Source organism: Macrobrachium nipponense, chromosome 15 (genome assembly GCF_015104395.2).
Source record: "Macrobrachium nipponense isolate FS-2020 chromosome 15, ASM1510439v2, whole genome shotgun sequence".
NCBI lineage: Eukaryota > Metazoa > Arthropoda > Malacostraca > Decapoda > Palaemonidae > Macrobrachium > Macrobrachium nipponense.
This window is the reverse complement of record NC_087208.1, coordinates 34,575,613-34,599,076: the sequence shown is the minus strand read 5'-3', so window position 1 is coordinate 34,599,076 and position 23,464 is coordinate 34,575,613. Positions and strand designations below refer to the sequence as shown.

The 23,464-nt window shown below is 39.4% G+C and overlaps 1 protein-coding gene across 2 annotated transcripts in view; it reads left to right on the top strand.

Annotated features, from left to right (window-relative positions):
• The first annotated feature begins 287 nt into the window (after window positions 1-287).
• LOC135227078 (mitogen-activated protein kinase kinase kinase 1-like) overlaps window positions 288-23,464 on the top strand; it is a 147,457-nt gene continuing 124,280 nt past the window's right edge. For both annotated transcript variants that reach the window (XM_064266911.1, XM_064266910.1), the window contains exon 1: window positions 288-997. In XM_064266911.1, the coding sequence (XP_064122981.1) occupies window positions 347-997 (651 nt within the window). In that variant the 5' untranslated portion in view covers window positions 288-346. The remainder of the gene's footprint in view (window positions 998-23,464) is intronic.

Genomic DNA, 23,464 nt, shown 5'->3' with positions numbered 1-23,464 from the left:
TAGGATCTGCTAAGATGAAACACTGTAGCCGTATGGCATGAAAGGAATCTTTGGCGGTATTTATTGGGAACCGGAGGGTCATTTTACGCCTTGGCTGGATTTTGACAACTACAAAAAACATTTTGCGACGCAGAACATAAGGTTAGCGTTGTATGGTTAACTATAAGGGAATAGCAAATGGCAAACGAGGCCTGACGAGTGGCAACGCTGCTTAGTAGAGTAGTTGGGGGAGGTTCTTCTTCCCTCCCACCCTCCCTCCGTCCACAGTGGCCCCAGTCACCCCACTCGGCCAGTCTATCGTCAGTTGGGTGAGAGCCACCAGTGAAAGAGGTCCCTATGCAGCGTTATGTCGGTCTACGCCGCAAACTCGCGGCTGACCGGTAGTTTTCCGTTACAGACACACACTTCTGCACGGTCTCCACTGGCAGAGACCGGCGATGCAGGTGATAATGGTGCGTATAACAGTGGGAAAAGAGAAATAAATGGAGTCTGTGCGCGCGACCCTCTGGTCTCGACGATATGTAACGCAGGGAGGTCTAGTGGTCCACCTTGTAGTACGACAACTTGCAGTGCCAAAGCCTTTGATACCAGTAGCCCTTCTTCGAGTGGTGCCAGTGATTTCACAGTGAACAAAAGCAACCACGCGACTTGTAATAGTTCTCATAGTCATCATGTAAACCAGAGCAGTAGTAGTAATAGTAGTCCTAGTAGCCATGGCCCCAGTGATAGCAATGCCGCCGCCTCCTCCTCCTCCTCCTCCACCTCCCCCAAATCGACAAAGGATGCCATGGGGAGTGACGGCGGCGGCGGCGGTGGCAGTAATGGCTTCCACAGTGTTCGTAGTCATAATATGAATAATTTAGGGGAAAGATCCTCTCCTGCCAGTGCCCGAAGGACTGCCGGGGAGAGTTCCAGGGAGAGTCGAATGGATGCGAGCAACTTTCGCCTGAGACTAAGGAAAGGAAGCGGAGAAGGTGTCACCAAAAAGGGACCACTGGTAAGCAATGCCTTCTCTTTTAGACTAATAACATTACCTTGTACACTTTTAAAAGAGTGTCTGCCAGATTGTATCTAAAACTTGTCGACAGTAATCTCCTGTGATAAATATTAGTTTAGGGTACAGATATAAATGACGACAATTTGGGAGGATGTCAGTGTTTATATTCAGGCTGGGATCCCATCGTAGTCTAGGCCTACGTGCTCCATGCGTATGGTTTGACCTGGGTAACAACGCAGCATATCAGGTCACATCAGGTCACTGAGAAAGACAGTCCCTTTGTGTATCCATGGGCCATGTCATATCACGTTTATGAATTGTATGGTGAAATGCCAAATGGGTATTGCAATATTCATATTGACAATACAAGATAGTACCAGACACTTAGCCTAGTACTAGTACGATATGAATTTTTAAAAATCCAAATAAACATACCTATAGCTTTTGTTCTTAGTTCCATCGCCGTGGTACTGTTCCTAACGTAGAACTAAAATCGCTATTGATATTGAACTTTTCTGATAAATTGTGTACTGTCTAAAATTCGTCGTCGTTTGTTTTAGGTAAGAACGTTGGCATAAATATTGGTTGCTAACAGCATGCTAAGGTTTGAATATGTAGTCCAACGTGAATTTTTGTTTATTCAAGTTAAATTGGACCCTGTTCATTTTGTGCCGACGTGAAAGCGCAGGGAATCCGGTCACTCAAAGCAATAATTGACGTGAGGCTACGTCGACTGCCCCTAGGCAACAAAGGTGGCCGCCCTCTGTTGTCATTGAATCTTGATGTTTATTGTAATCATAAAAATTGCCATTTTCCTATTGACCATTTTGTATTCTATTTGTCTTTGTGGATACTTAACATTCCAGGTTTCGACTGAAAAGTAGTACCTAGTATTCATTCAAAAGTAAAGCTCGCCCCTCAGGTCATTGTTTTTTTTAGTTCTTTCACGTGATTAAAAAAAACCTTTAGACAATATTCTTATATTATATTAAGGACTATGCATAGCATTATAATGTTCCATCAATTCGCCCTCTATTTATTGCCCCGTGAGTTCAATATAGTCCATTTATGTATGAAAATCACTCCACCGAAGTATATTTACATATCATTTTAATGTAATAGATTTGTCGTATGGCATTACACATTTACATATTTACGATCTAATAATCAATTTCGGGGTATACTGTATATTTCAGTGCTCTAATCATGTGGATGAGAAAGAACTATATTGGTAAGTAAGTTAGCTGTGGGAAGTCTGTATAAAAGTGAAGTATGAGAAGGACCAAAATAAGGGCAAGAATATCATTTTAGGATAATTAAAAAAAAGTGTATTGGATGAGGTGTCAGGAATTAGCTATCCGTTAATAGCAGCAGGTTTTCGTGTGAACGAGATAAATCAACTTTATTGCATTCGTAAATGTCCAGATTACAAAGATCCCGTGATAGAATTCTGCTGAAATGGGTGTGGTAGAGTAAAAGTTGAGGGCCATAAACTTGAAGGTTTTTGTTGTTAAAACATTGGGTAGAATGTTAATATTGGAGCCAAACTCAAAATACTGTACGCTTGCATAATGCTATTTCAACTTGTGTTTTACAGTAACCCGATGTTATTTACTTCGAATTGAGTTTCATAAGGAATGTTGGAGGTTATGTATTGTGTTTTTGTTTAGAATATACGTACCAAAGAGGCAAATGATACACTGGAGGAGGATACATAAATTTATTTTCAAAACTTTGACCTGGTTTGGCAGGCCTCGACTGCAGATTCTAATAATACGTCTCGAACAATGGGACAATGCTGTCATAAGGTTTGAGAAGCACGTACACGGCGTACGCGGATATTAATTATGAATAATAATTACATCAGTGATAATTACGACCGACGACGCGAAGTCATTACTGGAAACTGGCTCATATCTTGCGGCCCGATCCTAACGCTATTCAAATGCTAATATCTCCAAAAGTATTGAAGATAAAAGGAAAATTCCTTCGGCAGATATAAAACCTTACGTCTTTAAATTTCATCCCGTATACGATTAATTTGCAGAATGTAAATTCACATTTAGATGATGCTGCAATTATTGCATTATATTTTTTATCAAAATTGATGATTTCGGCACCAAATTCGTTAGGTTTTTCGGATACTGGGCTTAGTTAATTATCGTCTTCTCACGTCCACTATAAATAGTCAGTCATTTCGTCGTTTGTCATATTATCGGCAGTTTGGTGTTGGAAGACTATAGTTGAAATGCTAAAATTAACGATAACGTTCATGTAGCAGGGTTGCAAGATACCTACACACAGAGAGAGGGGGTTTGAGAGAGAGTGAGTTTATCAGTTATTCAGACTTTTCCCTGGCAGTGCCGGGTTGGTCAGCTAGTGTATATATATATAGTAGTATGTAAACCAAGTTCACCCTTTGATGGTTTAACTTGACGCTTCCCGAGTTATCGCCTTCAGGGCGCCGCCATACTGGTAACAATTATAACTGATACAGAGATAAAAACACCTTTCGGTTTACTCTCCACGTTGTCCCGTGTTTGTTTTTAGAATTGCCTACAGTTACAGTGATTGTATTATTATTACGATAATGGTAGCTTAGAATAGGCGGTTATGCAAAACGATTAAAACCAGGTAATTGTTCTACCTCTGGAAGAAGACTGTTAGTCTATATTATAGTCTCGTTATCACGGCTATCGGACCGAGGATATTTATTTATCAGTACTGTACAGGACTGGCAGATAAGCTAGGTACAACCCTTGACTCGTCAAAGGGTAATTTCCCTAGCGTTTTAAGTCTTGGAAGTTAGTAATAGATGTAATGGGAATTTCATCTATACGTTTAAGACAATGTGTTGCCGACATACACACATCCGTATAGGCTGTATTACGTGGAAAAGTGCTGACGTAAGATTGCCTATATTTTGAGATATAAGTCAGAATTACAATTAACACGTTTCAATTAATTTCCTTCGTGAAGTAAAAGTAAACCACCATATATATATATGATAATATATATATAATAATATTATTATATATATGTATATATTTATATATATATATATATATATACATACATACATACATACTACATATATTCTCAGGGTCCGGGTTCGATTCCTCACTCTGCCAACGCGAAATCAGAGGAATTTATTTCTGGTGATAGAAATTCATTTCTCGATGTGGTTCGGATTCCACAATAAGCTGTAGGTAAAAATATCTAATCCTTTGGGCCAGCCCTAGGAGAGCTATTAATCTCAGCTCAGTGGTCTGGTGAAACTTAAGAGATAGTTAATTAAGAAAAATATATAATTAATATAGAATTTGTACCATTACAAATGGACACAGCTCATAGTTATAAGTAGTTCAAAATAAAATGAGAATATTTTATGCTTTAGTAGGGTACTACGTGTCCTTGGGTAAGGCCTTAGGCCTAGTACTGTATAAGTGCAGCCCCACTCCAAGGCCTGTTCTTGTTACTAAGGCTTCCAAGTTGATCTACGTTTTGTTTGCTGGGTATTATTTAAGCCTAAATATGCATAAGTGGTAAGTTCCATCAGTTGTTCGATTAATAAACGCGCTGTAATCATGACTACGTTCACGAGTTGACGGATCATACCCTGGACATCTTGATGCGTTTTACATGTTGCGTATTTATGCAGAGAATTGCACCACACAGACGACCCAGTCATCAGTCACTACTGCTTAAAGAATATATATATATATGTATATATATATATATATATGATATATATATATGATATTATATTATATATATATAGTATATAGATAAGATATATTATATATATATATATATATGTATATATATATATAATATACGTATATCAGTGTAGCATGAAGGAACACATACTACTTGAGAATATCCTTAAATCCACGGTAGAAAGGTAAGCGAAACAGGGACTTGGAACAAGTAGTACTTTTCGTAGTATATTCTACATTTTCAAGTAGAATATACTACGAGAGTACTACATGTTCCAAGTCCCTGTTTCACTTACCTTTCTACCGTGGATTTAAGTATTTTATATATATGTGCGTGTCAAATTTTTTACGCTAAAACTGGCTGATGGGCAGTAAATTTCAGAATGTTATATACCTTTGTACCCATCACTCGTTTGCAATTCGAAGTTCCTTGAAGTGGCGTGGCGTCACTTGGCTATTTAAATTGAGTCATTGTATAGAATTACATCAATGTAAATTTAGTGTTCAGTTTTTTTGCCAATTGAGTTATGGCAGTACAACTCAACGATTCAAATTATGATTGTATTGTTTACCCTACTTTCTTAATTAGTTTGTGACTGGCCCATTGACTGAGGCAGCAGGATTCTGTGCACCTATTTCTCCATTTGTGTCACGAGGACGGCCCTCCCCCCCCCCCCCCCCCCCCTCCCCAACCCCCCCCCCCCCCCGAGATTTCTCTTAATCAATACACACTTCAGTGCTGGAGCTGATAACATATCGAACGTAGAGCCAAACTATTTAAGTACGGTAACCCCCGTGCGTGGGGTGTATTGTCGATACTGCCCTATAAATGAGCACGTGCACGAGCTGTCATCAATTGACGCCGAATTTCGTTTCGAACGAAAACGTCAAACGAGGAAGTAGAGGCGAAAGATTCTCTGTTCATTCATATGGCAATCGTTAAATTAAGTTTTAAGGGTTTAGACTTTGGCCGTTGTAATAATAACGCAAGTTTGCTGAATACACACAAATTATATATATAATATATAAATGTGCTTACATATAAAATGTGTGTATGGTATTTTTTCATGGCTGTTTTTACTTAAACGTATTACTTGATCTCGTGAATTGCTTAGGCGTGATTCCTGTAGGAATTTGTATACAGTGTGGTAACGGGATCATTACTTGGATGGCATCTAGATCTTCGATGGAAGTATGATATTCTCTCTCTCTCTCTGCTGAGGTGACAAAATTGCTTAGAATAAAAGATGGTTAAGTTTTGTTTTAAAGTTTCAATATTTCTTCATAGTTTATTCTGGTATTTTATAAATGTATTTCAACCACGATTATTTGAAAAAAAATATTTGTCAATGTTCTGCCCAAGAAATAGGAATGCATACTACACAATAGAATAATGTAATGGTATCCGTTGACGTAGATGCTTTATAATTCACACACGAAGATAATGTATAGTCTATTAGTCTAGACAGAATCCTACTTTATTATTCATCTTTATTCTGTATTGGCTCATGATCAGTATTATATAATTTATTCTCTTTATTTGGCAGCCTTTTTTTATGATGCTTTTTGTCCAGTACTGCCTCTAGATTTATTGTCATTTGCATACGCCTAGTTTTCGGTTAGTGGTAAACTTTAATTATAGGTAATATTGGTAGTGGTTTCACTGCTGATTGGTGGCACGACTATAAACAAGTTTTGTATCATTCTTGGAAGGTTATTGGTTTTTGTGTCGGTCTTGCATCGAGTTCAGAAGAGGTGGTGTAGTTCAGACAGTGTACGTATTGAAATAACAGAAATACGATGCTAATAGGTGGACCAGGAAGGAGTTTGTGTGGGTGTGGGTGTAGTGTGGGTTGTGTTGTAGCCTCGGGCATGGGCGTACCAAGGTCAGATAGGGCTGGGCTGGCGATGGGCACACCTAGAGGATTTGATGCCCAAGCCTCTTCGTTGGTCATTCTGCCTCGTCGGGTTTCCGAGATCTTCCATTTGAATTCACCTTCTCCCTCTTTCTGTCTGCGCTTACTATACGGCTGCTTTTTGCAATGTCATTTTAATCTTTAGTTTGAGTGAAGAGTTTTATTGGGGAGCAGATGGGTCTGCTTACTTCAACGATAGCGTGTCTCTTCATCGTAATTCCGTACGAGACTCAAACTCCTTTGAAGTCTGGATGGTAGATCTTGGTAGTACCCACATGATGGGCATCACGTAGCTATTTTTAACTGGCAATATGGTACGCAGATAGACGATGAAAGCAGGCTGGTATAGGCCTGCATAAAATTAAATTGATGTTCTCCTTTTCTACGAAGCTCAAATCGTTACTTGTTTGTTAGTCCAACCTTATAGGAGTCAGTTTTATCCTCAAAGGGATCTCTCTCTGTAATTTACGGAGTTGGTATTGTTATTAATTTTTTTTTAAGAATAGTACTGGGTATTTCCGTTTGCCCAATTTGCCCAACCCATGTGTTGTAGTCCATGGAGAGATACCTATATTTTATCCTTCATTGGTAATTACATACGTTATTGCTCTTTAACCACTCAAGTTGAGGAGCTTCTACGTTAGCAATTGTTTAGCAGTTAATGACTTTTTACGAGTGTATCCATACCGTCAAAAGCATACTGTGGATAATATAAAAGAAGGTTAACACTGCATATCCAGATATTGAGAGCGTTATGTATCATACCGAAGCTCGATCCTATAAGTTACCTTCATTCTGCAGGCTTATGAGAGTGGCTGGCCCCAGTCAAATGTAGGTATGCCTCTGGTAAAGTAATCATGTCAGGTGTGCCATATGGGAGTTTTTATTAGATTTGTCGGTGTCCAAAGTATTTTAAATGCGTTTAGCTGTCAGTTGGCTCTGTTTTATACCAGAGTAACCCTACAGGTTGACAGTATAAGTCTTACGTCTTGGTGTTTTAATAATTTTTATTTGGTATTTTAATATTTTTTTATTCCTTACATGAAAGCACGCTTCGGCAAATGATGGCCTAGAAGTCTACTGAAATAATACAGGGATTATCTAGACATCCTGCCACCTGCAAGTCCTTCGTGTATAAGTATTTCCGATATTCGCGTTATTAGTGACTTTTTTGTGAGGACGGCTTTTGTGTCTGAGAAATATACGTTGTTGCCACAGTTGCACTCTCAACCAGCTAAAGGTATAGCTACTTATGTCATGGCAGTCTCTTTTTCCGTTGTGCATGTGCGTTTCCTTTATCAGCGTTCTACTTTAGTGGATATTCTGAGATATATTTTGATGGGTGTGTTCTTTATCAGTAGCCTACTTTAGTCGATGTTTGGAGAGAAATTTCGAATTTTTATTAATTTAACATTTGTACCTTACATATTTGGTTGTTGATTACTTGAGTAGCTTGCCATTGCATTATCACTAAATGACTAGAGAGAGAGAGAGAGAGAGAGAGAGAGAGAGAGAGAGAGAGAGAGAGAGAGAGAGAGAGAGAGAGAGAGAGAAACGTCTGTAGTTCTACGATCTAAGAATCCTGTCGGTTTCATGGAAGTTTCTTATAAATATCTCGATAACAATTGAACAGGAAAAATATTCGTAATCAAACGGTTTTAGCAGCCCTACTGAGAGAGAGAGAGAGAGAGAGAGAGAGAGAGAGAGAGAGAGAGAGAGAGAGAGAGAGAGAGAGAGAGAGAGTAGCAGGAGCAGGAGCAGCAACACCAGCATACAAAGCGTACCTGATCAACTCGTTTGACGGAAGGTACGTGGGATAACATACGCGACGACCCAAGCAGGTTAATACATACCCACTTGCCACCCAACTTCATGTCGCCTGGGGACTCTCTCTCTCTCTCTCTCTCTCTCTCTCTATTGCATGCGAAGCCCGTTCTTGTCTCCTTCGAGTTTTTAGTTTTATAGGTTTTGTCATTACCAAAGCCACAAGACTTGGGGAGCCTTTTAGTGCAGCATTTCAACAAGCTGCTTCGTATTTTGACTTGGAACATTTGAACATTTGCATATGTAGTTTAGAGATACATTCGTAACTCAAGGAGATCCCCACTTAAGGCCTTGCAGCCATTTTACTTCTCGCTGCATAGCTACACGAAGATGATTTTGAAAGACAATGTACGAATGTCTGGCTCGTTCGTAGGGTAGAACCCTGAATTGATGATTGGTAGTTGGTTTGAAGATGCCTTGCATTATATATATATATATACATACTATATATATAGTATAGTATATATATATATATATATATATATATATATATATATATATATATATGTGTGTGTGTGTGTGTGTGTGTGTGTGTGTGTGTGTGTGTGTGTAACAAAAGTAGCATCCGAAGGGTACAGCCTAGCGGTCTCTCAGCAAGTCTTCAGAGGTGAGGCTGCCTAGCCCCCTTCTTTTTTTTTTATAGCTGGTTGGACTTGTGGGTGGTAGCCGGGAGCATGGATCTATCGAGGGAGAGAGAGATTCACATTCAACTAGAACTTTTCAAACGATAAAAGAGTCTAGCTTTCGCTACTTTCTTACTGGGCAAGTCCAGAGGTGTGTATTGGTTTGAGGCCAAGAACTGGTTTTGTATGCTTGGTAGTCTGGAGAGCTCCGATCACCTCCTTGGTGAACGTCAGGTGAATAGGAATAAAGGTGAATGCAGCCTACTCCTCGGAGAGGTTGTGCAAGTGTAGGGGTTCCCATTAAGAACCAGAATACTAGATCAGATACTTGGGAACTCTCTCTCTCTCTCTCTCTCTCTCTCTCTCTCTCTCTCTCTCTCTCTCTCTCGCTTCAAAATCTGGCAGCACTGTAGTTTACCGTAAATATTGAATTGATGTCATGGTCTGTCACGGAGGTAAATAGAGAGATTTTTTGCAGATTTATCCTAAATTCACAAAAAGAATGGACTCCATCATATTCATATTCGAGATTTATGAACCTGTCTTAATTAAGAGGGAGTTATGAAACGTTTCTATTGCGTCTTAGAATGATAGTTTCTGAAAATGAACCTCGTGTTCTTCAACTTTGTGTATGTGTAAATGCATGCGTGCTGGCAGAACCATGCTTATGTATAATATGGTGTGGTTTTATTGAATGACAAGAAAATCGTTTCGCTTTCTTACTCTTATAATAGGCGACCGCGCCTTAGCTTAATTGTTTACCACGTTCTTCCGCGTGCCTTTGTGGTGTTTTGCTTTGTAAGTACTACAATACATTCATATTTGATCCCCGTGGAATTAATATTTCATACAATTCCGTTTTGTGAGAACGCGAGAAGCTCTTAATCATGACGCGTTTTCTCACTGGTAAACTTGCATGAACGTAATGGTTCATCGCAGTACGTTCAAACGGCTCAAAACGTTCAAGTGATTCCTCTTTGCGTATAAATGTTTAGCTTGTACCATATTTCTCTGAAGACTTCGCTTCCCCCCCCTTCCTTTTTGTGCTTGTAAGTTCAGGTTTGGCTTGGAAGAGTTCAGTATAGGTGTTCACTCAGTCGTCTCGTAGTAACACACAAACATACACACACACATAGATGTGTTTGAAAATGGAGGGTGCATTTACATCAGGTTTTGGGAATGACAGCCCTGGAATTAATCCATTCTGTTTGCGTCCATGTCCTCCTCCTCCTCCCCTCCCCTCCCTCCCTCCCCCTCCACTACCATCAGCCCCAACCCGAGCATTTTCCGGCAACCATCATCATCATCATCATCATCATCAGTCGTTTTATACAAGGCCCGACAAAACCTCGTCACCGGAAGCGATAAACGGACCGTTGCGGCTGTACGGGCTCTAGAGGTCGGGCCATGAGCAGAGCAGCCGCGCTCACAACATGAACGAATGAGGAAGAATGGCGTTGGGAGATTGGAAAGCGGTTGGGGAATCGTTGATATGAAGGGCTAGGAGTCGGGGGAGGAGGAGGGATTGCATGGCAGGGACAGGCAGGCAGGCGGCAGGTAGGCAGGCGCAGGCAGCAGGGCAGGCAGGCAGGCAGGCAGGGACAGGCAGGCAGGCAGGCAGAAGTCAGACAGACGCTCAGGTCCCCCCGTACAGTGCACGCACTGTGTTCCATTTTGCAGTCAGGCAGGGAGAGCGTGACTTTGTTAACGACCAGGCGGCGATCGGTTCAAATAATCAACTGTGTGACTATTATTTGAAGGCGGATGCCGAATTTGTTGATGGCAATTGCGAGAGTTTTTAAAAAGCATACTACACGAGAAATGATATTAGTGGGATCTTTTATAATTATGCAAATGGAAGCTTGAGAATAGCTCTGTGCATAAGGTGTTTGGAGGGAGGTTGCATGCTTATATATGTGTGGTTTTTACCGCATTTGACTATAGGTATTGTTGCTCACAGAGGAAGATTCTTTTGGTGTGAAGTTGTTTATATTCCACCCTTAACAGATCCCACCAGAGTCGAATAACTTTCAGGCACATCAGCCATTTCTTCAGGTGGCGGACGAACAACGGATTTTTCAGGAATAATCAAATACTTCCTTGATCACATTGTCTGCAGTCGGCCGTCTTTGATTGTGCATTCAATTTTCACATATGGATATTTAGCCTAGGCTTCTCCATTATTTACCAGTTTTAAAGTCGGCGTCAGTTGAATGAATGCATTTTATTTAATCTGTGTTGATTATCTGAACGTAGCATAATTATTTTTACACTGCCTTTACTTACGACGCTAACCTGGACCCATTTATTAGTTAATTCACGTACTTATTCCAGATTTCTCGAATCGCAGGCTACGTTCATTCGTGTATCCTTCAGCAGTAGGTGACATTTTGTGCAGTAAACTTTTCCAGAAACATAACGTGACTACATTGTTACCCTTTTACCTCTTATCATTCTTGTTTGACTGCACCCAGGGTAGCTTCCAGTCTTCGGAGCTTTGGACGCCCACGTATATATATGTTCTTCTGAGAAGGACGCTTTCCTGTTTCAGCATTGTTGTTACTGGAGAAACTAATCCAAAGTTATGTTTGGATACAAATATGCTTTGAAAATAAATCCATATAGAGAGCTTTCGGGAATTGTTCGATTCCGCTTTTCATCCTCATTATACTATGAATTATTATTATTATTATTATTATTATTATTATTATTATTATTTTATTATTATTATTATTATTATTATTATTAAGACTTTCTTTTGTTGTACAATTAGAATCTTAAAAAGTTCGACCGAAGTTGCTTTGCATTACTACCATAGAACAGTTCTTCTGTTTTAATAACTTCCTGGCATTATTTATTTTTTAACTTTTTCATTTGTGTTTTCATTAATACCTGATCTCTTTTTTTTCTGTTTTATTACCTTCTGTTACCTCTTTCAAATGAATACCACATTCTTGGAAACTTGAATTTCGAGTCCATTTCCCTTGTGGGCATGTTCCTCATGAGTAGGGTTCATCTTGTTCTTAATAATAATAATAATAATAATAACACAATTTCAATATCAGTTTTGTAAACATTACTGACTCATTGTTTCTCTCAATCGAGCTTGCGTTGGATAAGTAGTTACTAAAGTGAATTATACCTAGTTACAGGTATGACCCTGTAATTGTTTGATGGCGTAGTTTTCTGAAAAGCTCTTCCAAAGTTTCTCTCTCTCTCTCTCTCTCTCTCTCTCTCTCTCTCTCTCTCTCTCTCTCTCTCTCTCTCTCTAAAAGAGAAACACTCGAGACCCAACCAAAAGTCGAGAAAGAATGCTTTTGTTGATGTAGTGTAACGTGATCTGACCTTGAGCTGTTGTAGTTGTATCGCGTTCACAAAAGAAAAGAGTAAGAGACAAAAGTCGCTCGAAACCTGTTGTGCATCTTACCTACCCAGAAGCCTATATACCTAACTAACCCCCCCCCCCCCCCACCCCCCCCCCCCATCTATAAGCTCCCGCTTTTTTTACGCCCTTGAGTTTACGCTGCTGGCGTTCAGGTTGCGTGCAGGGTTACTTTTGGGCGTGGGAGGTTGAGCGGGGTGAGGGGGGGGACAGCAGTTGTACGACAGATTAATGGCATAAGACTTACTTTTAAAGTGTGTTATTTCCTTCCAAGTTTGGCTTATTTTCACATTGACTTGGACTTTTCTTACGGGCTGCTCTATGAGTAAGAGCCCGTGCTGGCACAAGGCCAGCTTAATCTCAAACAACAACAATTTTTGGACAGTAACAGAGTAGAGTTTTCGTCCATTTGATGAACTTAATTTTCTGTCTTATGTTGTGAGATAACCACTCACTCTCAACATGGTATATGTGACACACACACACACACACAGATTTTGTATTTACATGCTTCATGTCATGTATCTGCATTTTCTCGGATCATTTCGTTCCATATTCGTCTGACAAAAATATCCTTGTAATATGGGTGTGTGATTAATATATATGTTACGGTATGCGTATTGAATTGTGCGTAGCATGTAATGCTCATGTTTCTTATTCTATAAGTCCGTGAATTTTCAAGAATTATAATTTTTTAATCTTGAAAAAATTGTCTAGTTTACGCACACACACACACACACACACACACACACACACACACACACACACACACACACACACACACACACACACACAGGCTGCTTGTTTTAGAACGGTTTGTTTGATTGATAAGGTTAAGTCAACAACTAGGCTGATGATAAAACTTCATTGCCTAATATCTTTCGTTAATTTTCAGCCAAATGTTTATTTTTAAAATTGAAGATACATATTAGATAGCTTTAGATAGCTGCAGATCCATGTCTGAATAACGTGTCTCGAGGCATGCTTTCCGGATGCTATTTATGTTACGCTTGACTTTTTATTTTGACTTGCAGAATAGAAAAGGTCTTGGAGGTTTTTCATGTTTTTATAGAACTGACTACAGTACTGTATTTCCATTGACTATACAGTATAAAGTAGACTACTGTATGACCGAGTTAATTAGCGTTGTAGAAGAACGGTTCTGTTGAACTACAGCAGTAGTGTTGGATGCTAAACCATTTTGCAATGAAAGAATTGCATTCTAGTGACATATTTTGAGGAATTTTACTATTTAGTTATGGCATTTCAATGTTGTGGTTACCCTCTAATAAACCCTCCACGCTCTGTATCTGTAATCTTTGTAACGGTCGTCTTGAATGTCTTCTGTATTTTCCATTCAGTATGATAAATGCGCTTCTGTATCTCGCATCTCAATTTCACTTTTTATGCGAAGGCAGACGGGACTGGTCACTGGGGGCCTTCATCCAGACCAGAATCAAAAGATAACGAAGGAGGAAGAAGGAGAAAGAATGTGGGGAGAAGAAGGGCACGGTCCCCCCGAATCGAGTGATATAGACCCGGCCGACGAGAGACGAAAAATGACGTGAATTTTGGGACTGTTGGAACTCAAGAGTCACTGAGCAGTGGAATTAATGATTATCGCAGATTCTGAATTTGCTTGTTGGGACGAATACAAATACCAGATAAGATTCGCTTCCTGCATCCTGAAGGAATTTTAATGCTTGGGAAGTGTTTGGGTGCTGTAAGGCAGTTCCTTAAACAGTTGATTGTCAGTCTAGAATATTTACTATTTTATCAGATAACAACCAGACTTCTTTTGAAAGCTAAATATATTATTATATCAATTTATCGTTGTGTGAGTGGGCTTTAACGTCGCATTTGCTTTGCAATTTTTTTTTATTTTTGAGTTTAGATGTTTGAATTCGTGAATGGGCTCCGCTCTCAGAAACGCATTGGATTTATTGGAGTTTGAAAGTGCCTCCAATATCAGCTGATACTGTTCCCATCAATGACTATCAAAGACGTGCATTATATTGCAATTCGCAAAAAAGAATCGATGGATGTTCTGTTGTCCGTCATCGCATTAACGAGCAAGACTTGGTGTAGAGTGTAGACTTTGTTTGTTCCAGATACATACAGCGCGCGCATGACGCACGTATATATAATGGTGTATGTGTGTATCTGTGTGTGCGCGCGTGCATGCACTGTGCTCGCAGGAAAGTTGAGAGAAAATTCCTTACACTGCGATCAAGTGTTGAGAGAAGTATATACTACGTAGGTAAACGAAAGCCCTGTAGTCTAATTTTATTTCAACTTCTTGCGATTTCACTTCGTGGATTTAGATGCACGGAACAGTTTTTTTAAATATAAATATATATATATATATATTTATATGTATATATATATTTATATTTATATTTATATGTATTTTCTCTCGAAAAGACTAGGCTAGATATTGTATCTTAATGGTGTTAACATTCTCTTTTCCCTTACCTGTTGGGCATTTGCTTACAATATATTGTCGATAAATTGTTGCTGTTCTTGATACACGCACACACACACACACAATATATATATATATATATATATTATATATATTATATATTATATATATATATATATATATATATATATATATTGTGTGTGTGCGCGCGCGCGTGTATAAAGAACAAAGTATGACGTAGTAGTAGAAGTTCACCAACAATATATTGCAAGACTATACCCAGCCGGTAAGGGAAAAGTGAATGTAAACACCACTCCGGTACGACATTTTTTAGTCTCTGCGAGAAATGACACAGGAAGTATATAGACTTGTCCTTTTGCTCTTAATGATCATTACCTTATCAATCATTCCTCCTCATTAGTTCCCCGGGGATCCATAATACAGATCTTAATCTACATGTTTTTTCCCCCGCAAGATCTTCATTTAGCCGTAAAGTCCTGCCTGTGTCCCTCAATGAGAAAGAGACAAGTCTCAGTGACCCAGTAACCCTCCCGTGAAATCCGTCTTGAATGCCAGGGTCACCTGGCCTTTGTTGTTGCTGTTTTGGTGCTGGGCAAGTTGAAACTGACTGACTTCGTCTGAATTTGCGTTGACCAGTCTGCCAGTGTGATTTCTTGTCCTGCGACATCTTTGAGCTGAGTTTTAGGAAGTTTTAAGTTCGTATTTGATTGAGCGGAGCGTATATGAACATTTGATTTACACGTACGATAGATTTGTGGGGGCCACGAATTTCTCCCCCCCCCCCCCCCCCCCTTTCTCCCCCCCCCCCCTCCTTTTTTTTTTTTTTTTTTTTTTTTTATTCGGTGGCCTGTGAATGGAGAAAATGTTAACGTTTCACGGTATAAGTGTTAAATAAGCGTATTTGTTTAGATATTAATAAGATGTGACCTCAGCTGTCTCCGTTTCAGTGTAGCCTTCATATTTATATTATTTTTAAAAGAGAAATAGCCTTGTTCCTAGGATGAAATGGGTCTTCAGCGTAGCAATGGTCGTTGACATGCAGAAAGTGAAATTTATAATAAGAGATGGAATGAAAGAGTTAGGAGGAGTAGTAAGTGTGTGTTGTGTTGGTGGCGGTGGTGTTACATCAGAAGGTGGGCCAAGTATCAGGTTTCTTTGGGTGAGCTTAGCACTCACTCCTGCTCACTCACGCTTTACTACTCTCTCTCTCTCTCTCTCTCTCTCTCTCTCTCTCTCTCTCTCTCTCTCTCTCTCTCGCTGATATATATATATATATCACAACGCAACAGTTTACCTCTAACTAGTTTTTTCTTTTTGTGATGACGTCTATTTTTTTTATTGCAAAAGTAAAGATGGCGCTAATCCCGGATGTAGGGAGCCTAGGCCAGGTGATACGGTCCCCTCATCCCCCATCTATGCCACGTTATTTAATATGATCCGCGGTATCCTTTTTTGTTAGGGGTGCAGAGTGGATTGTGTGTGTCCCGTTCCGTTATATTTACTCCACGGGAAAGATTATAGCTCCATGGAAAGAAGGGGTGTGGATGCACATGCTGTCAAATTTTTTTTTCTACTTTTAGATAGCGGCGATGCAAGGTAAACTTTGGATTGCCTTGTGGGAAACAGTCATAATGACAACTAGTTAATCGCGATTTTAATGCGTCTCATCATCGCTTTCTTCTTATCCCTTGTGATGTTGAATTAAAGGTGAAATGTTTGCAGACTTTCACTTCTCAATCGATATCTTTTTGGTCGTTCTTAGTTGTTCATATGCTTGAACTTACCGTGCTTCGTTTTCACATTGTTATCATAGAAATGCCTTTCTAGAAATGCCTTTCTCTCACTTGAAGGTACGATATAACGAAAATAGTTTTAGTCGTATTATGGATATTTTAGTCATATATATACTGTATTTCTGAGTGTATCACAAGCAGTGGAGGGTAATGAACTGAAAATTCAATTTTCACTCTACGAATCCTACATGATTTTTGTCCTTTGTTTGTGTGTGTGTGTGTGATTTATTTTTTTTTTTTTTTTATCCCGCCCATAATCTGGATCTATCCGATTGTAGGGTCGAATCAGATTCATCTTAGAATTTATATCGTGTAGGTCATTGTTACTTATGAACCCACCAGTTGCAAGGACCCGACTTTTTAATAACGTATTCTCCACTCAACCACTGAGGGCTCTCTCTCTCTCTCTCTCTCTCTCTCTCTCTCTCTCTCTCTCTCTCTCTCTCTCTCTCTCTCTCTCTCTCTCTCTCTCTGAGCCTCATTATTAGTCGAGTTATTGTTTGGGCATGCATATCAAATTCCTAATGCATTGTACTTGATCGCATCACATCAAGTTTGGGCATCGATTTTCACTCAGGGCATTAACTATTTTTAGTCTGGATGGTTTTCAGGGGAAAAATGAGACGAATTGCATACTTGTACAGGTTACTATATTTAGTAGAAGTGAAATCCATTTCGTTTTTTTCCAGAGATTTGCAGACTAAAGGACGATATAGGTTTAAGTTTGTAATAGCTACCGCAATGGAATTTGACAACTGAGCACCGGGAAAGAATTTTTATTCAGAGATTTGCAGACTAAAGGATAATAGAGGTCAAGTTTGTAATAGCCACCGCAATGGAATTTGAAAACTAAACACCGGGAAAGAAATTATGCTTTGATAGACTTGGGGAAAGCAAAAATTTAATTTGACTATTTCCAATGTTACCATCCATGATTTTGCTCGTCCTCTAATCTAATTGCCATTTAGATTAAATAGAATGCATAAAAGAGGGTCCGCGTGGTTATTATTTACGCTTATGTTCTCAGGAGATGCGGCTGGTATGAATTCACATACACGCGTAGAGCTACTACGCCCATTGCTTACGTAAGTCCAGCCAGTACATAGCAGTGAACGGTTTTACCGGTACTGATTAGCAGCGACGATGATTTTCTGGGCGTGTAACGTGAAAAAAAACGGAAGATGAATATTCGTTTCGTAAGTGGTAACGACTTTGCTGGGACGGCGTGACCAACGGTCTCCATTCAAATCCCTCCCTCCCTCCCTCGCGTCACACCTGTGTTGCTTAGTATATTGCTTATCTCATTATCCCGGCAGAGACGCCGGGCGGTTCGGTTGGTCTGTGGGTGGTCACCGCCTGGCTCTCACCTAGAGCTGCTTGCTTCCTTGGCCGTGATTTCTCGAAATTCCCCGTCGGGACAGGTGCCTATCGTTCTGAAAAATAGTTTATTATTGTTATGACGTAACAGTGAACGTTACGATAGGCTTCTCTAGAAACTTCGCTAGTTACTTGAAAATATTTCGAGATTGAGATAATGATGTTTGTTTGAGGAGAGGTGGAAATGGCTAGAGTATTGTAACACCCTCAGATTGATTATCGTCGAGTTCATGAAGTATTGCTTTTTGTTTTGTTATGCTTGTTTTTTTATCTGCCACAGCCTCATTTCTTTCAAGCCCAAACGATCAACGGCCAGGCAGTTGTGTCGGCTGAGCGAGGAAGGAGGGAGGGCCCGGGGTGGGGGGGAGGAGTCAAGAGAGTAAGGGGGGAGAAATGTAACGATAACTCCACTTCCCCCTCCCTCCCATACCCAGCCACACCCCCCGGGGCCTCTCTCCTCGTTACGGCTACTCCGTGCTCAAGTAACCAAACCCTGTTATGCCCCAGTCTTTTTGTTGCTATATGTTTTAGGTAAATAGGATTTTTTTTATTATTATTATTATTTGAAGGGGGGCGCTGGTTGGTTGAGCGCGTTAGAGAAGAGCTATTGTGACATTTCCCTCCCAAGTAGCGTAAGATAAACCGGGTTTCCTTCTTTGAAAGTGTTGAATGTAAGAGAGATTATATAGTACCCGCTCTCGGCTTAGTTGCATTCATCTTAATTACAGTAAACTTTTGTTTCATTAGTGGCAATTGCATTAAACTGAACGTCTAGACCCCTTCCTGCAATGAATGGTCACGTCTTGCTTGATACATGTACGCTCCTACGAAGGATGGTCTCCGTCGACCCCTGGTTTGCATTTGCAACCTCTCTCTCTCTCTCTCTCTCTCTCTCTCTCTCTCTCTCTCTCTCTCTCTCTCTCTCTCTGTGTGTGTGTGTGTGTGTGTGTGTACTGTTATCTCGTTATCGCGGTCGTCAAAGATTTGGGTTTGGTCCCAGGCGAGGCGAGAATAATTGAAATAACGATCCCTTGAACTTATTTCTGTTTTCCTAAGCGGTGTATTATGCTCGTGGTGTTAGTCTGACTCTCCCGAGGGGGGGAGTGGGGGTTAGTGCCATCAGTGCACCTCATATGATGGACTGTAGGCATTGATTGAGGTTCTTTGCAGCGTTCATTCGTCCCCATTTCATTCCTATTACTCTACTTACTTTTCCACCCACTCCTAACAATTGTTTCAAATCGCAACTGCGAGATTTTCTTCCTGTTACACCTTCAGCCTTTTTTTACTGTCAATTTTAGTTTCAGCGCTGAATGATCTCTTAGGTCCCAGCGCTTGGCCTTCGGCCTAAATTCTATATGCTATTCTATTCTTAAGCTAGAATGCTGTGGGTTTTGACGGATAGCAAACAGATTAGACTTGGCTTAGAATTCTAGGAAGACCACTGTTGGAATGAGTTCCTTTTGAGCCGAGTCCAATTAATTATCGGATGCGTTTGTGTATGTATGTGTCGTCGTTGTGGCAAAGGCAAAGGCAACGGCAAATTTTATTCTATCGACCCCTTCCGGGGTATGAGAATTACAAAATTACACAAATGTATATATTTTACACAATAAATACAAAAAGAAGAGACCAGTAGATTACAACTATATTTATGTACACATATATTTAGCAAGTACATATTTAAAGCATAAAAGGTATTCTGACAAAGAAAAGTACATACATCGAAAACAATACCAGAATAATGAAAATCTTAGAAAGTATTAAATTAAAATAAATACATTATAAGGTTAATATAATAAACTTTGCAAGTCTTTTCAATTCTCCAGCACTACTTGTATTGAGGAGCAGATTGAATTTAAAAGTGGTAGGTCTTCTACAATAGTAGGGCTTTAGGTATCTCTCTCTTATTTCTCTAATCACAGGACAAACTAAAACATAATGATATTCATCCCCAACTTCAATGCTGTTACATAGTCTGCAAGGGTGCTGATTCTCCTGCCCAGAATATCTTTCAGTTGCTACGGGAAGTTTGTGGGTACCACACTTATATTTACTAAGGGCAAGTCTTTCGGGTATATCTAAATTCATAATATACTTTTCTTGGCCAAATTCAGTCTTAAAAAGTTTATAATTACCACACAATATATTTCTTTCTACTTCTGCATGCCACTGTTGTCTCTCTATATCTTTGAGTTTCATTTCTAGGCTATTTATTATCCACGTGTGATTGAAATGTTCTGGATGTTCCCATATTGACATACCACATGAATCGAGGATAGTTTTAATTTTATGGATCCAACTTGACTTACACTTATTCGACTCGTACAGAATTCTAAGAAAACGATAAAAAACATTTGACAATTTAGACGCTGGCGAGAGGAGAACGCTGATGAGAATATAAGAATCGTTTGGGGGTGGCATGCCACCGTCAAATGGGCGTAAAAGGACCCCATTGTTGGGGTAGCTTAGGTCGTCAAGTGGATGCTTGCGTTCTCTGGGTTCTGGGAAAAGACTGTGAGTCTGCGTGTGCCCAGCTGATACGTGTGGGTATCTTGTCAAAATTTTCCCATTTTATCACATAAAGGGGTTTGGGATTGCCCTGATTTAGAAAAAATGTGTGCTTTAGAGAGTTGATGGACAGAAATTTATAATTCCCCCCCCCCTCTTTTTTTTTATTATTATTATTATTATTATTATTATTGTTGTTGTTGTTGTTGTTGTTGTTGTTTGTTATTGTTGTTGTTCCTACTGCCATACTAAGATTCCTAATTCTTTGACTTACAATGTCTTGTAACATTATTCTTGGTTGGATCTTCTCTCTCTCGGCGTTCTCTCAAACTTCATCATCACCAACCTTCAGCATTCTCTCCTCTTCTCCGACTTTTCAAGCTACTTTCAATTTTCTTCTCTCTCTCTCTCTCTCTCTCTCTCTCTCTCTCTCTCTCTCTCTCTCTCTCTCTCTCTCCAACCTCTTTTCACCAATCTTCAACCTTTTTTCCTTCTCATTTTTCGTCGACCTTCAGATTTCACCCTTTACCCCCCCCCTTTCCCCCCCCCCCCCTCTCTCTCTCTCTCTCTCTCTCTCTCTCTCTCTCTCTCTATCTCTCTCTTCTCTCTCTCTTCTCTCTCTCTCTCCTCTCTCCAATCTCTCTCTCTCTGCCATCGCCAATCAGCATTACTATCCACTGATTTTAACGTTTTACTCAACCGTTCAATTACTTTATCTGTATGATTAAAAAAAAAATCTGCAAAATGCAGCTTTAAGTAGACAAATATTTTAGCACGACACCTTTCAGGGTTTATTTCAGGTTTATCGTAACTTCTTGCCTTTTTTTTTTCTTTTTAAGGTGAAAGTACTATAAATATCTTCATTAAGAAGAAGAAAGCCACTAACAGTTGAAAAAATAATTATATGTAAACATTTGAAGATACTATGGCAGTGAACGCGTTAGATAAATGATACCCTTTAACCCTTCAATTTGAGTGATTGGAAACTCAGCTTCAATAGCTGAGTTACTACCGTGAATATTCTCTTGACAAAGAATGTTTTGAACTTTGACTTCCCTTAGGTATATTTATGTGTGAATGAAAGCACAAGATCTACGGATTCTTTTATAGCTAATAAATGCTAGTCATAAAGCAGTCTATTTTGACCGCACTATGGAAATATCTAATGTGCGATCTCTCTCTCTCTCTCTCTCTCTCTCTCTCTCTCTCTCTCTCTCTCTCTCTCTCTCTCTCTCTCTCTCTCTCTCTGAGCCATGATTTTCTTGAGACGGCTCGAGGGAGTCCCTCGTAGCCGATGATGATAAGGAGAGATAAGATAACGACAACAATAGCTCGGAATTCAGTCGAGGACGTTGCCTGGCCTCACAGAATTCCGTAGAACCTCTTTTTTTTGTCATGTGTCCAGTGTGTATACTATATATCATATAGTTTTATGTACATGGAGGTGGAATGCTTTTGGTTCCTGTGTGTGTGTTTTTTTCCTCACTCTCCTTTCTTTTTTTAATTTTGTCTAAGTAGGGTTTTTTTTTTTCCCTTAGTACGTGGTTACCCTGTATGGGTATAAGTTGTATATCCCATCATATTGTTTCACGAACAGGCCTGCATTTGGGAGTTGCTTCATTATTGTCATTACCGGTTTAGTGGGTCAGCTTTGGCTTATACACCAGTGCAATTCGTTTCGTTTTTTGCATATTTAATTCTCTCTCTCTCTCTCTCTCTCTCTCTCTCTCTCTCTCTCTCTCTCTCTCTCTCTCTCTCTCTCTCTCTGACGTAGTGCTCAATTGTAACCATGGAATACTCAGTTAGCAATTAAATCCTATTGGAAAAAGCCTTATTACATTGTTTCTAATTAGGTAAGCTTATGAGATCAGTGTATTACTTACGTTGACGAAATTAATTAAGTTCTTGATTGTAAGTTGGTTAGATTATAAGTTCATTGGGAGTAGTTGTATCCCCAGGTGTATTAGCTGGTTATAAATCACAAACTGTAATATTTTATTGATGATATTATATTATAGGGTATCGCAATGACTGCTATCTTGCATTAATAAGATTTCACTCCTTTCCTGAGGGTTAATTTGTTATTGCTTCAGAATTACGTCGTGGACTTTTGGTTTTCCCATCTGCTAATATATAATTAATAATGATATTAGCCGTGCTGAAACTCTTCATTTTAAAATCGAGTGCCCCGATAAGGAAAGCAGCCCAGTATGAAAGAACCACTCCAGGCAAAAAAAGTCACACTAATCTTTCCTACGCAGTGACCCCTGAGCATTTTAACCAGTATGTATCCATGTATCCTCCTTTGCGGCTTGTTTAGTACAACCCAGTTGGAGATTATTATAAAAACAGAAGACTAAAGATAATGGCCCCCAAGAAATATTGTGTATTTTTACCTGTGGTTTTATTACCGGCCACCATAAATTAATGTCACTTTTCCTGTGACTATTTCTGGCCACCGCTAAAACCTTAATTTTAATATTAAGTCCACCGTTAGGTAAAAGCAGCCTAGTATGAAGAAACATATGCAAAAGTCAAGCTTAAATAGTGTAAAAACAGATTATATCAAGAAAAGCAGCAAAATAGTACAAAATAAATTATGGAGATGAGACTTCTGAGTCTGGCCAGAAAAAAAAAAAAAAAAAAAAAAACAAAAAAAAAAAAAAAAAAAAAAGTATTTACACCAAAGTTGACCTTATTTAGTTTCAGTGATCCAGCTATAGTATACTTGACTAAGAAGAACGAACGACTCATAATTTGTTTTCAGTGTTGCAGGACTGACTGTAAATTAATAATTGTTGCCGAAGACTCGATTGTCAAAACTACCCGTAAACATTAACAACAGGATTTTATTATTATTATAAGTGAACGTTACA